This window comes from Acomys minous, assembly GCF_964271855.1.
Source record: "Acomys minous genome assembly, chromosome: 7".
In the NCBI taxonomy this organism is placed as follows: domain Eukaryota; kingdom Metazoa; phylum Chordata; class Mammalia; order Rodentia; family Muridae; genus Acomys; species Acomys minous.
In genome coordinates, this window is record NC_140488.1 from 107,727,776 (window position 1) to 107,740,913 (window position 13,138).

General features: G+C 48.5%; 1 protein-coding gene across 1 annotated transcript in view; it reads left to right on the forward strand.

Moving 5' to 3' along the window:
* FOXP3 (forkhead box P3) overlaps positions 1-13,138 on the forward strand; it is a 19,777-nt gene that overhangs the window by 1,727 nt on the left and 4,912 nt on the right. Inside the window, exons 2-9 of the mRNA XM_084788494.1 lie at positions 375-470; positions 2,413-2,547; positions 3,563-4,259; positions 10,929-11,159; positions 11,682-11,786; positions 11,893-12,031; positions 12,349-12,436; positions 12,528-12,632. Coding sequence (XP_084644620.1) covers positions 4,203-4,259; positions 10,929-11,159; positions 11,682-11,786; positions 11,893-12,031; positions 12,349-12,436; positions 12,528-12,632 — 725 coding nt within the window. The 5' untranslated portion in view covers positions 375-470; positions 2,413-2,547; positions 3,563-4,202. The remainder of the gene's footprint in view (positions 1-374; positions 471-2,412; positions 2,548-3,562; positions 4,260-10,928; positions 11,160-11,681; positions 11,787-11,892; positions 12,032-12,348; positions 12,437-12,527; positions 12,633-13,138) is intronic.

Below are 13,138 nucleotides of genomic sequence, written 5' to 3' on the forward strand. Positions count from 1 at the left end.
TGATTGAGCATGTTGACAGACACTGGCTAATGTAAGTTCAGAGTCGTCCTCTTCTTACGCATTTTAACACTTTGCAGCCCACAGTGGCTTCCTTTCCCATCTTTCTTTCCCTATCTCTGTTGAGACCGTCTCCTCTGCCCAGAGTGCTGTCCCATCTCTTTCTTTCATCGAGTGAATTCTTTTCACCCTCCCTTTGAGATCTCGCCTCCTGTGAGAATGGACTAGATTCTGCCAGCATGTTCAATCACACACACCCCATTTTTATCTTACTTATCAGGGCTTACTACATGTGTGCCATATGCCAGGTTCAGGGGATGCTTTTCTGTAACCTTCATAACACCCCTAACAGGAAGACCATCTCTTGGCCCCTACAGTCCCTCTGCTCCTCCACTCTGTGTCCAGGGTCATGAAATGAATACGGTCAGCTACAAGTAGCAGAAAAATAATGAAATAATGAAGGTTTGAACAAGGTAGAATTTTATTTCTCATTTGAAAGTTCAAAGTGGTAAGTGATCTTGGGACTCCATCCTATCTGCTCATTTTAGGTCTCCACTGTGCCCTGGTCTTGCTTGGGGGTCTCATTAGCAAATCTTGCAGGTTACCTATCCAAAGCATTTCCCAAGCAAGATATGGTCATGTATACCTGTAATCCCAGTACTCGGATTGAGGCAGGAGGATTACTGAGCGCAGAGCCTAAGCTACAAGTGTGACCTCGTTTAAAAAGTAAAAATAGGGACAGCTAAGTGGTAAAACCACTTCCTAGCAATGGTATGGACTCTATTTCTAGCACCATGTTTTAAAATCCCAGGTCCATCTTTTCACTACTGCTCTCCCAACAGGAGTTGTGCCAATACCAGTCCCCTGAACTACTGCAGTAGCCTCCCCTACTGGTTGGTCTCCATCCCATGCTCCTAGCCCCTATTCCACACTCAGCCATCTAAGGAATCCTCTGGAGTCCTGACAGAAATGGCTCTCCTGTGCTCCCAACACTCCCCTGGCTTCCTGTCCACTTTGAGGAAAAGCCAGAGCTTCACCATGTCATACAAGGCATAAGCCAACTAGTCCCTCTCTGACCTTACCTCCTGCTCCTCTTCCTCGCACTCGCTTCACTCCAAGCACGCCAGATTCCCTGCTGACCCTGTCCAAATCCAGCACACTCACCTCAGGACATTCGCATTTGGCCCTTCTCTCCCAGCTCTGCAGGTCTCTCCATGGCCCTCTTCCTAACCTATGCCAGATCTTTGTCAAAGATCCCTTTTCCTGGGGACTTTTCCCCCTGACCTGTTACATCCTAACCCATTCATCTTCAACTCCCAGCCTTCCCAACCCTCTTGCCCAGAATCCTACATGACTGGATATAGTTACAGTGGAGAGGAGATACAGTACCCTCGACAACCTGACCACCACCACCGCCCCCAGCCCTTAATTCTGCAGAGACCCTGGCTTTACGCTTTCAAGTAACCTCAACCCTCCCACAGCCGAGGCCCCACTCAAGTAGCCTCCTGGGAATCTCTGTGTCACTTACCCTCATTCACTTTTCCTGCCATCTCTCTGACCAGTCTTTTTCAAAGAGTGGTAGTAACAGGGAAATGGTCCCTAGGATATGAAGAAGGATGCAGACCATACCACGGAGCCTGAGAAATGGTCCCTAGGATATGAAGAAGGATGCAGACCATACCACGGAGCCTGAGATAATGAGTACCTGTTCCAGAAAGAGCCAGGGGCCAGGGCAGGGAACTAGAACCATCTCAGTCAGATAGAAGATATGGGGACTATTTGGGCCCATGTCTACATGGAACAGGGATCATCAATTTTGAGGCAATACCTACAGTCAGCTGCCCAGGACTCCCTGTTAGGTATGCTCTTCACCCCTCCCCTAGCCCCTCCCACACATAGCCACGTCTGTTAAGCTCCTGGGATCCCTGCAGACCTCCAAAGAGGACCTCATCCCACCTCCATACCTCCCTCCTCCTCACCTCCGTCCCTCCCTCAGCTTCCAGCCACCACGCAGGCCATGTTTGCTCTTAGCTGTGTCCCACCAACTCAGAAGCCCCAACCAGTGAAAGTTTTGCTTTGAGCTAATGCTAGGGAGGCTTGAGGTTTTTTTTTTTTTTAATTGTTGTTGTTGTTGGCTGATATTTTTAGGTCGTCTTTTTTTTTTTTTTTCTTCTTCACTTTTTCCCCCTCTTGTCTTTATAAAGCCAGGCCATCAGTTCCACTGTTGTCTTTTCCAAAAAGGTGAGTTAAGTTGAGGAAAGCTGTTCTCTTTTGTGCACGGGGTGGGTGGAGAGACTTAGAAGACAGGGGAGAAGGAAAAAAAGTGGGAAATGAGGGCGAGGGCAAGAGATGGAGATTGGTCACTAGGTTAGGATCATGGGAATAAAAAACTTACTGCTACTTTTTCTTCCTCAGGCATGAAGCCAGTCTTGCAAAGAGGTTGCAGTGGGCATGCAGATGGATACCTGGAGCTGAGCTCTGCGGGGTGCCAGAACACCAAGGGCTGGGAAGCCTTGGCTGCACCTTGTCAAGAGAAATCTGTGAAGGCCGGTCTGTGTTAAGCAGTGGTTGGAGGGAGCGGGTCTGTGCCAAATGGAGAAAATGCAGCTGCCAAATCTTGAATTAAAACCTTTAAAAGGGCACACACATCAAGCTTTGGAAGAGTCTCCAAATCCCAGCACTTCCCTGGCATTGAATCCTAGAACTTAAAACCCCGACACTGTTGTCATCAGGAAAGCTGGACACATCAGAATCCGGCGCTAAGGACCCCCCATTTCCCATCTTCATGATCTTGGACAGGTGGCCCCTCCGCTCTCCCCACCGACATAACAGCCATACAGTAATGATGAGATGGGCTTCAAAGGGTGAGGATTGAACACAATTGTTTGTGAGACGTGTCTGGAACGCCGAAAATTCTAGAGAAATGTTGGCTACCAAAATTATGGCAAGTATTTAGTATCCTAAACGTTTGCAAACAGGAGCGCTTTTCTCTCTCCTTTTGTTGTTTGTGGGTTTTGAGACAGAATCTAGCTGTATAGTCCAGGCAGCCTTCAACTCTTGATTCTTCTGCCTCAGTCCCTCGGGTGCTCTGATTACTGGTGTGTGCTACAATCCTGGGTGAAACTGGGGCTTTTCAGAATAGAATGTTGCAAAGTCCGGTGTGGGGGGGAGAAGGTTAGAATTATTAGGCTCTGGTTATATTGTTCCTGGAGGGGGGGAGGGACAGGGACCCTAGGCTGCTTTATGTCTGTATGTTTGAAATAACCCAGAGCCTTGTGCGTGTGTTAAGCAAGCCCTCTGCCGCTGAGCCTGTCTTCCCCCTAGCCCCTCTTTGTAATGTTGGATGCATGACTGCGTGGCCATTAAGGACTGTTCCCTGGTGGGTGGCTGCCGGATCAGAGTGCGTAAGCATAAATATGGTGTGGAAATACTTTCCTCCTCACTCAGAGACTCTTGGCCAATTCTGGGAGCCAGTGATTCTGAGACTCTGATTCTGTGAATTCGTGGTGGGAGTACACCCTACTTTCTTCTTCATGTACTGCCTTACATGCCTCTTGCCTTCTAGGGGAAGAGAGGCTTCCAGAGTGCCCAGCTCTCCCAACCATTGGCAACAAGAATGGTAGTGATCATAACAATTCTACCGAAGGAAAAACTGAGACCCGAAGCAGGATGAAACCGCTGGAAAGCAAGCACGATTCCATCTCTCTCTTTGGGGGTCCCTATCCAAATGTCTTCATAGCCCTTCTTCTGTGCAACCCAGTGATCCTCAGAGACCTCATGCACAGAATGGTGTCTCTACCTGCCTTGGGATGCCTTTGTGATTTGAGCTTTTTTTTTTCCCTTATTTTTTTTTCTCACTCTACACATTTTTGTTTAAGAAATTGTGGTTTCTCGTGAGCCCTGTTATCTCATTGATACCTTTTACCTCTGTGGTGAGGGGAAGAAATCATATTTTCAGATGACTTGTAAAGGGCAAAGAAAAAACCCAAAATTTCAAAATTTCCGTTTAAGTCTCATAAGAAAAGAATAAACAACGCGAGAGAGAGAGAGAGAGAGAAAAAAAACTATGAGAACCCCCCCCCACCCTGTGATTATCAGCACACACACTCATCAAAAAAAAAATTGGATTATTAGAAGAGAGAGGTCTGCGGCTTCCACGCCGTGGTTTTTTTCTTCTCGGTATAAAAGCAAAGTTGTTTTTGATAATGTGGCAGTTTCCCACAAGCCAGGCTGATCCCTCTCTGTCAGTCCACTTCACCAAGGTGAGTGTCCCTGCTCTCCCCCGCCAGACACAGCTCTGCTGAAGAAAGTAGCAGAGCAGTAGCAGCGGAGGGTGGGGGGTCGGGAGCCCTCCAGTACAGCTGGAAACGCCCAGCACTGTGAACTCCAGGTAAGGACTTTTGAAACTTGTACCACTCATCCTCAATGCCAGATAGGTAGGCAAAAAGAAGCACATTGACTGCTACACAGGTGGACAGGATTTTTTTTTAAAGTCTGTCTATTAACTGCCGCTCTCTATGAATGCCAGAGCTTTGGGCAACTCAAAATGCTGTCCAGCTCGAACTGCAAACTAGAACTCTCTCTTGTTTCGTTCCTCCTGATGTCCTCCATTTCTTTTCCTGTCTCACTCTGCTTCTTTGCCTGTCTCTGTCTTTCTCCCTGCACTGCTCACTCTCCCCGTCTGCGTCTTTCCCAGAATCTGACTATATTCCTGTCTCTGTCTCTTCCATCCTGGCCATCCATGTTCCGTTTCTTCCCTCCCCCTCTCTGACTCTCTTGGCTCCCCTCCCTTCACCAGCTTTCCCACCCAGTATCCAGCACGGAGATTTCTGAAGCACTGGGCATCAGGTCTGTGTGTCCTAGGATGGTGAGCTGTCAGATCAGTCTTAGCCTTTAACTGACCTTCTGCTTGTGTCACGAGAAGACATCCCCCCGGTCAACCATGGTTTAGCAAAGGACTGGGTAACTGTGCCCCAGAATCCATGTCCAGGGAGAGCAGGCAGTTCAAGACTAGGATGAGCTAGTCTCTGTAAGCTGACTTAGTCTTGTTATATGGTAAATTGTTCGCCGTTAGTATTTTTAAACAAATTAGGATCGTGCTGTATGTTGGGTTTGTTCCTGCTTTATTCAATCAATACCACTCTGTAGCATACTAAAATATGAACACGTGATCTTTTATGTCTGCCATGACTGCCCTCACATGACCTTGAATTCTGATTGCCTGAATTAAGTAAGGGCTGGTGGTTGGACATTCAGGTTGCTTCTGATTCCAAAACTCCATGACTGACTCCTTGGATCCTGAAAATGGAATGGCTGGGGAAGAAGGGATGTACATTTCTAAAGTTTTTTACTCTCTCTGCAAATTGCTCTTCCAAAAGGTTGTCTTATTTTATGCTGTCTCTAGTCAACCAAATCTTAGGTGTGTGTTACCATTTTTTTTTTGTCATGAGCCTTTAATGGCTGAGCCATCTCTCCAGCCCAGTGTGTGTGTGTGTGTGTGTGTGTGTGTGTGTGTGTGTTACCATTTTTAACCCTACCCCATCATAAAATTTTACTACATTGTTCAATTTTCCATTCTTGGTTACTTTTAATGACTATTGGCCATTTGTGCTTTGTGAGCTAACATTCTGTGGTCATGTTTTTAGTCCTAATAGAGTTCTCATGATTTTTTTACAATTTGTCTATAGCTCTTAATTTGGAAAGGATAACAACTTTCTATTGACTGTAGGTATATATGGTAAACACTTCCTCCAAATTCACCATTTGTGTGTGTGTGTGTCTTACTTTTATTTACTTATTTGATGAATAGGCATGTTTTGCCTGCATGTGCACCATATGCATACCTGACAGCCATAGAGGCCAGAAGATGATGTGGGATCACATGGGACTTGAGTTACAGATGGTTACATGGGTGCTGACACTTGTGTGGCTTCTGTCTATGGTCCTGGGTTTTAAAAGTCATTTGTCACTTGAAAATGAGAAGCTATCTCTTCTGGAAGAGCAGCCAGTGCTCTTAACCACTGAACCATCTCTCGAGCCCCATTTGTGTGCTTTTCTGTTTTGTTTTGTTTTGTTTTGAAACAGAGTCTCACTGTATAACCCTGGCTGGCCTAAAACTCACTGTGTAGACCAGGCTGACCCTAAACCCACAGAAATCCATCCACCTGCCTCTGCCTCCCGAGTCCTGGGATTAAAGGCATGTGCCACCATGCATGGCTATCATTTGCTTTTTTCTATTTATTGTGCTTTGTAATGCACGTGTGTTTTAGGTATTCAGATTACTCTTTTCTCATGTGGCTTCTGTCTATGGTTTTGTGTTTTAAGTCTTTTGCCACTTGAAAATGAGACAACTGTTCCCCCATGTTGGCTTCCAGTCTCCTTTATGGCTTCATTTTTTCCATTTACTGTAGAGGTCAAAAGTGTGGGTACTGGAGCCAGACTGTCTGGAACAACCTAGCCTCACCTCAAGGCATCGGTGTGAATTTTAACCTGGAACTTAACCTCTTTGTACCCCCATTTCCTCGTATGTACTGTGATGAATACAACCGTACCTAGCTCAGAATATCTTTCCGAGGATCGTGTCTATTAATTATGGTAGGTGTCTAGCACAAGGCCACACACTGAGAGACATTAAAACGTATCTCTTCAGTGGATCTGGAAATTAGTCTAGAGCATATGATGACAGTGAGATTTCAAGTGGGCAGAGTACTGGTGGGAAAGTGGGCGGATCATTCTACCCAATCGCTTTAGTTTCCCCTAATGGTCTCAGAATCATCTGTTAATAATTTGTTCATCACAAATTCCGTTGCCTCTATGCATAAGTCTATGCCAAGGCTTTCTACTCTGTTCTGGCCCATAGTATTTATTCTTATACAAAGTTCACACTATTTTCCTGATGTTGCTTTGCAAAACAATTCAATATCGGCCATAGGTGTCTCTGGCACCTAGCAACATTTGTCCTCCTGCCAAAGGCCAGTGATTATTTGGGTCAATCCTCTATCTCTCTGTCTTTTTCACTCTTTTTCTCATTAGTTCTCTGTCACTATATCTAAATAGCTCTCATTGTCACTCTCTGTGATCTAGTTCTATTCCATCTCATGTCTCCCACTCTACAGCTCTATCTGTATCTTTCCTTCTATGTTTCCCCATCCCTGTGTCTTTATATTCTCTCTGTCTCAGTCTCTCTCTGTCTCTGTTTCTGTCTCTCTCTGTCACAGAGAGAGAGAGAGAGACAGACAGATAGACAGACAGACAGACAGACCCTGGCTTTCCTCCATCCCATAATCTTCTTTCCTCAGTCTAGAAGAGCACACTGAGACTCAGAGATGGGCAGGAAGGCCCCTTCCCAGTCCCATAGAGATGTTGTGTCCGGGTTAAACCCAAGATCAGATCTCAGAATTCCCAATGGGAACCTTGACTCTGATATCCCCCATTGTGGGCCTCAGTTTATCCAGGAGGCAGTTAACAGGAGACCTGTAGTGCCATTCCCTCTTGTACCCTCTCACAAGTTGGATCCAGATTTGAGCAGGATGGTCCATAATCATGGCACGGGGCCAAGCCTCACAAGCTCTGTCCTGTATGAGGCCCTGGGCCCCAGGAGCCAGAAACCGCAGCTGACCAGAGAAAAGTAGTAATGACCGGAGAGATATCAGTAAGTCTGTGTCCTCAGAATTGGTACTGGGTTCCTTGGGACCACTATTCTGAGGCCTTTCCAAAGAGCCTGGTGATGTACTCTTTCCATGAAGCCCAGGCCAGATGTTGTCCTCTTCTCTCCATCTCTAGCAGAGTGTTCTGAGCTGGGGAAAGTTGTCCCAGGATAGTGGTGCTGGAGGAATATGTAGGTGTCCGTTTACCAGCTACTGCCAGTTGCTCAGCGCTTTGTATGGTACTAACTTTGAAAGATGGCTCCTATTCCTGTCCCAAATTAGAAAGGAAGGCCCCAGAGCAGGGCAGGAGAGGGTCCTTCCATCCATCTGCCTTTATGGACCCCAGGAAGGAAGCTGAGGAGAACTCACTGACACTCTAGCCCCAGCAAGAGGCCTCCTTAGGTTTCGAGCTTCCTGGCTTTAGGCAGGTCCCATTTCTTTGCACTCTGGGACACTGGTCCACACAATGAGGTGGTAGACCCAGGCACCCAACAAAGTCTGTGTTCATGAGATCCTGAAATCCATTAGCTTTGAGAAATGATACCCTGTGGTTCTAAGTGTCTGTTACTATACCATTTGAAGACCCAAAGGGTCCCACATTCCATGAGGCCTGCCTGACACTCACCAAGCGTCCAACCTTGGGCCCTCTGACATCTAAGAAAGACAAGATCGACAGAATTTGGGTTTTGCATGGTGGCCAGATGGACGTCACCCACCACATCCGCTAGCACCCACATCACCCTACCTGGGCCTATCCGGCTACAGGATAGAACTAGCCAGTTCTCGGAACGAAACCTGTGGGGTGGGTTGTCTGCCCCCTTCTCTTCCTCCTTGTTGCCGATGAAGCCCAATGCATCCGGCCGCCATGACGTCAATGGCAGAAAAATCTGGCCAACTTGGGGTTGTGACAACAGGGCCCAGATGTAGACCCCGATAGGAACATATATTCTATGTCCCAGAAACAACCTCCATACAGCTTCTAAGAAATAGTAAAAAAAGGAACGCCCCAACAGACAGTGCAGGAAGCTAGGCAGCCAAGCCCTCCAGGTCTCTACCACCACTAGACAGACCATCTCCAATTCAGGTCCCCTTTTCTGAGAATGGACCGATGCTTCCCAGAGTCACACCAGTTCCAGATATATTTAGGGAGGAGGGTTTTGTTTTTTGTTTTTTGTTTTAGAAGTTCTGGCCAAATATCCAGACGGCTTCAAAAAGTGACCATGGTCCAGCCATGTGTAGTGAGCCGGTATGGCGGAAAATTCTGCTCACCAAGTGACACACATTTGCTTGGACTCCCATGATGAAGTGTCACGGACTGGGTGGCGTACATAGCATAGGCGTATCATGTTATAGTTGTGGAGGCTAGAAAACCAAGCTCAGGACGTCAATAGGGTTGGTTCCTTCTGTAGTTGATTCCTGGCCTTCTAGTTTCAGATGCTTTTCTTTGCTGTTCTTTCTTGGAAAACTGTCACCTCATGGCTGCCTGCCTTCACTCAGTCTTCCAGCTCCTCACGGCATCACTGTTCTATGAAGCCCGTGTTCTCAGCCTGTACAGACCCAGACTCCTCTTTGCATGCTAATGTTTTAACCCGTGAGACACTACAGTCTTAATGCCTAGATTCTCATATCAATCTCTCTCAGCTCTGATGAGCCCCGTGATGATATAATAGGAAAGAAGATGCAATTGCCTTCCAAACTCCGTCACTGCTTCCCCCGGGCTGTTGTTTTAGACTCTGTATGTCCTTTGCATGTAGTATAACAGAACAAAGAATGACGCATACACAGAGCAGGGAGTTTGTGAACCGTAGATACGGATGCTTACTTCCTAGAGAAAGATGTGGTCGTATCAGCCTGAAATAGTAGTTTGTAATCCCAGCACTCAGAAGGGAGAGGTAAAGAATTCAAGGACAGCCTGGCTATAGATGAGTTCCAGGCTAGCCTGGAGGTCCCGAGCCATGACAAGGCTATAGAATTCTAGCCAGGAGTGGTAGTGCACACCTATAATCCCAGGGGAGGTAGAGGCAGGCGGTTCTCTGTGAGCTTGAGGTCAGCCTGGTCTACAAAGTGAGTCCAGGACAACCAAGGCTACACAGAGAAACCCTGTCTCAAAAAAACAAAAAACAAACAAACAAGATTATAGAATTCTGAACCTGAGTATACCCTTAATTAAAATGAGGGTAGAATTTTATGTAGTCATTTCATGATCTGGTTCCCTCTCTGACTAGAACAATGGGATCCTGAAAAAAAAACAAAAGCCATACCCTTAATGGACTGTTAAAGTACGGAGGCTCAGCAGAGGGGCCTGGGTCACAATGGAGGGCTTCGAGGAGGAAAACAGAGGGCAGTGGTAGGCTAAGGGAAGAAGAGGTCGTGTAGGATTTCCAAGTGTGAGGGGTAGAGATTAGGACTAGCTTCAGGAGTTTCCAGGGGCCCTGGATCAAGAAATCTTATCCCTCTCCTTTTCTGGCACTTGTCATGCTAACTCCATTCAGGACAAAAAGCCCAGAGAAAACTAATTCCTGCCATGGCCCTGAGCTCTGCAGCCCCCAATTCAGTTATCTACCTGCACGTCTGTCCGTTCATCTAAAGCTTACCTTTGCATCTAGCCATGTCTGACTGCCACTGCCAACTCTATCTGCTCCTCTATCCTCCATCTCTAGTAATGCCTGCTTTGTCAGAGCCGCTTATGCCCAACCCTAGAAGTCATCTTGACCCTTTCTCTCATCTCCTCCATCCACGCTTCCAGCAACTTTTCCTGACACTGTCTTCAAAAGAGACTTGGACTCCAGCCACTTCTTAGCAGCTCCTCTGCCGTTATCCAGGTTGGTAGCAGCAGCAGTACTCGCCTAAACCATTGCAGTGGACTTCCCACTAGTACTACTATTTTCCCACCTCCTTCCCTCTCATGGCATCTTTTGAGTCCACGCCCAAGTCACTGGGATGAAATAAGAAGAAGAGAGTCGAAGGCGAAGCCCCAGCAGAAGCAGCAAAGACTGTGTGGTGTATCCAAGCAAGTGAGGTGCTGGGCATGTGTAGTGTGTGTGTGTGTGTGTGTGTGTGTGTGTGTGTGTGTGTGTGTGTGTGTGTCCTTGATGATCAGGGTAGGGTGTATGTGTACAGGACAAACCAGAGCTGGGCTATAGTTACGGAGCCCTTTGGGGTCCCAGCCAACACTTGCTCTGACCAGAGGCTATCGGTATGGTTCAAGTGGCTGGGTATCTTACACCACCCCACCCCCCCCCCCGCTGGAACACATGTGACTCCATTCCACTGTTGTCCCTACAGCCTGCCTCTGACAAGAACCCAATGCCCAACCCTAGGCCAGCCAAGCCCGTGGCTCCTTCCTTGGCCCTTGGCCCATCCCCAGGAGTCTTGCCAAGCTGGAAGACAGTACCCAAGGGCTCAGAACTTCCAGGGACTAGGGGTCCTGGGGGAACCTTCCAAGGCCGGGACCTGAGAGGTGGGGCCCACACGTCGTCTTCCTCCTTGAACCCCCTACCACCATCACAGCTGCAGGTGAGGCCCAGGGCCCAGAATGGGGCAAGCAGGGTGGGGTACTTGGGCCTATAGGTGTCGACCTTTACTGAGGCATGTGACAGGAGGGGGGCTGGCTGGGGCACAGGAAGTGGTTTATGGGTCCCAGGCAAGTCTATGACTTATGCAGATGTTGCAGGGCCAAGAAAATCCCCACTCTCCAGGCCTCAGAGATTCAAGGCTACCCCCACCCCTCCCAACCGTTGTCCCGAAAGGAGACCTTATTATGATCCCATGGGCATGGCCATGTGTCCTCATCCCACTGTGACAAGGGGAGATAGCTGGGGCCCAAGAAGGTACGGTGACAGTGGTGGGGGCAGCTCTACCACTTTCAACTGTTTGATCTTGATGAATTCCGTCTCCATGAGCCTCCGATTCCACATGTGTGCACTGGACTATGTTCACGGTTCCTACCATGTGGGACTTTAGTGAAGAGCTGATAAATGAGACACGGAACTATGAAGAAAAAGCTAGCCGTTCATGGCAACTTCCTTGTCCCTCCAGCTGCCTACTGTGCCCCTAGTCATGGTGGCACCCTCTGGGACCCGACTGGGACCCTCGCCTCACTTGCAGGCACTTCTCCAGGACAGACCGCACTTCATGCATCAGGTATGGAGTCTGAGCAGGGCTGGGAAGAAACGGGAACAAACAAGACAGTGGAGTGGGGGTGGGAGCCCCAAGCCAAGCTGAGCTATGGTCTCTATGTGTTCCTCAGCTGTCCACTGTGGATGCCCATGCCCAGACCCCTGTGCTACAAGTGCGCCCACTGGACAACCCAGCCATGATCAGTCTCCCACCACCGTCTGCTGCCGCTGGGGTCTTCTCCCTCAAGGCCCGGCCTGGCCTGCCACCTGGTAACAACACCCTCACAGACTCTCCAAGTCCTCCATCTTTGAACGTATAGCATGTAGACTTTTCTGAAGGCTAGCCTACGGAGGCCTAGAGGTTCCAGTCATGGAAACGCCAACCTTCAAAAAAAGCATCAGGCTCAGAACCCTGAAGGCAGAGAATGTCAAAAATTCCAAATCGCTATCATTAGTCAAGAGCCCTGGACTGTAGGGACAGCGGAGTCCTATGGGTCAGAGCCTTCAAGGCTCAGGAAGCGGAGAGGCCTGGGACAAGCCGCAGAGCCTAGCCCGCAGCTCTAGAAGCACCCTGTCTCTACCCACAGAGATCAACGTGGCGAGTCTGGAATGGGTGTCCAGGGAGCCAGCTCTACTCTGTACCTTTCCACGCTTAGGTACACCCAGGAAAGAGAAGTGAGTTGACAGGGCTGGGAAGAACGCCCCCCGCTTCTCTGCCTACTCCTCTGCTGACACCCCGTATTCTCCCCATTTCCCTCACCCCCAGCAACCTTTTGGCTGCACCGCAAGGATCCTACCCACTGCTGGCAAATGGAGTGTGCAAGTGGCCTGGCTGTGAGAAGGTCTTTGAGGAGCCAGAAGCGTTTCTCAAGTGAGTAGCCTGACCCTCCCTCCCTCCCCATGGGGTTCTAGCATCTGCGCAAAGATCCGGAGTGTGCGTCTCAGCTCCCCATCCCCTCGATGGCTGATAAGAAGTGGCGGTTAAAGGTTGAGACCTCATCCCTCCCTGGCCCTGTGACCCTGGGCAAGTTCCTGGTCTTCTCTAGGCCCAGGTTACCTCCCATGTATGGTGAGACATAGTAATAACGGTATATGCTAACGCGTATCTTCATCTTATACACACAGGAACTAAGGCCAAACAGAATTAAGGGCCAGTCAAGCTCACACAGGTCCTGGGGGATGAATAGTGTATATGAACGCAGGAAGCCAGCTTCCAGACCCTACATTCCTAACTGCTTTGTCCTGCTTCCTCTCAGGAAACACAATACATTATTGACCCTCAAACTTCTGTACCACTAGATAACTCTGGCTGGCTGCCCTCTGCTTTCTATCTGCCTTCCCCCACCCCCCTTCTGTATTTTGCTAATCGTAGCTAAC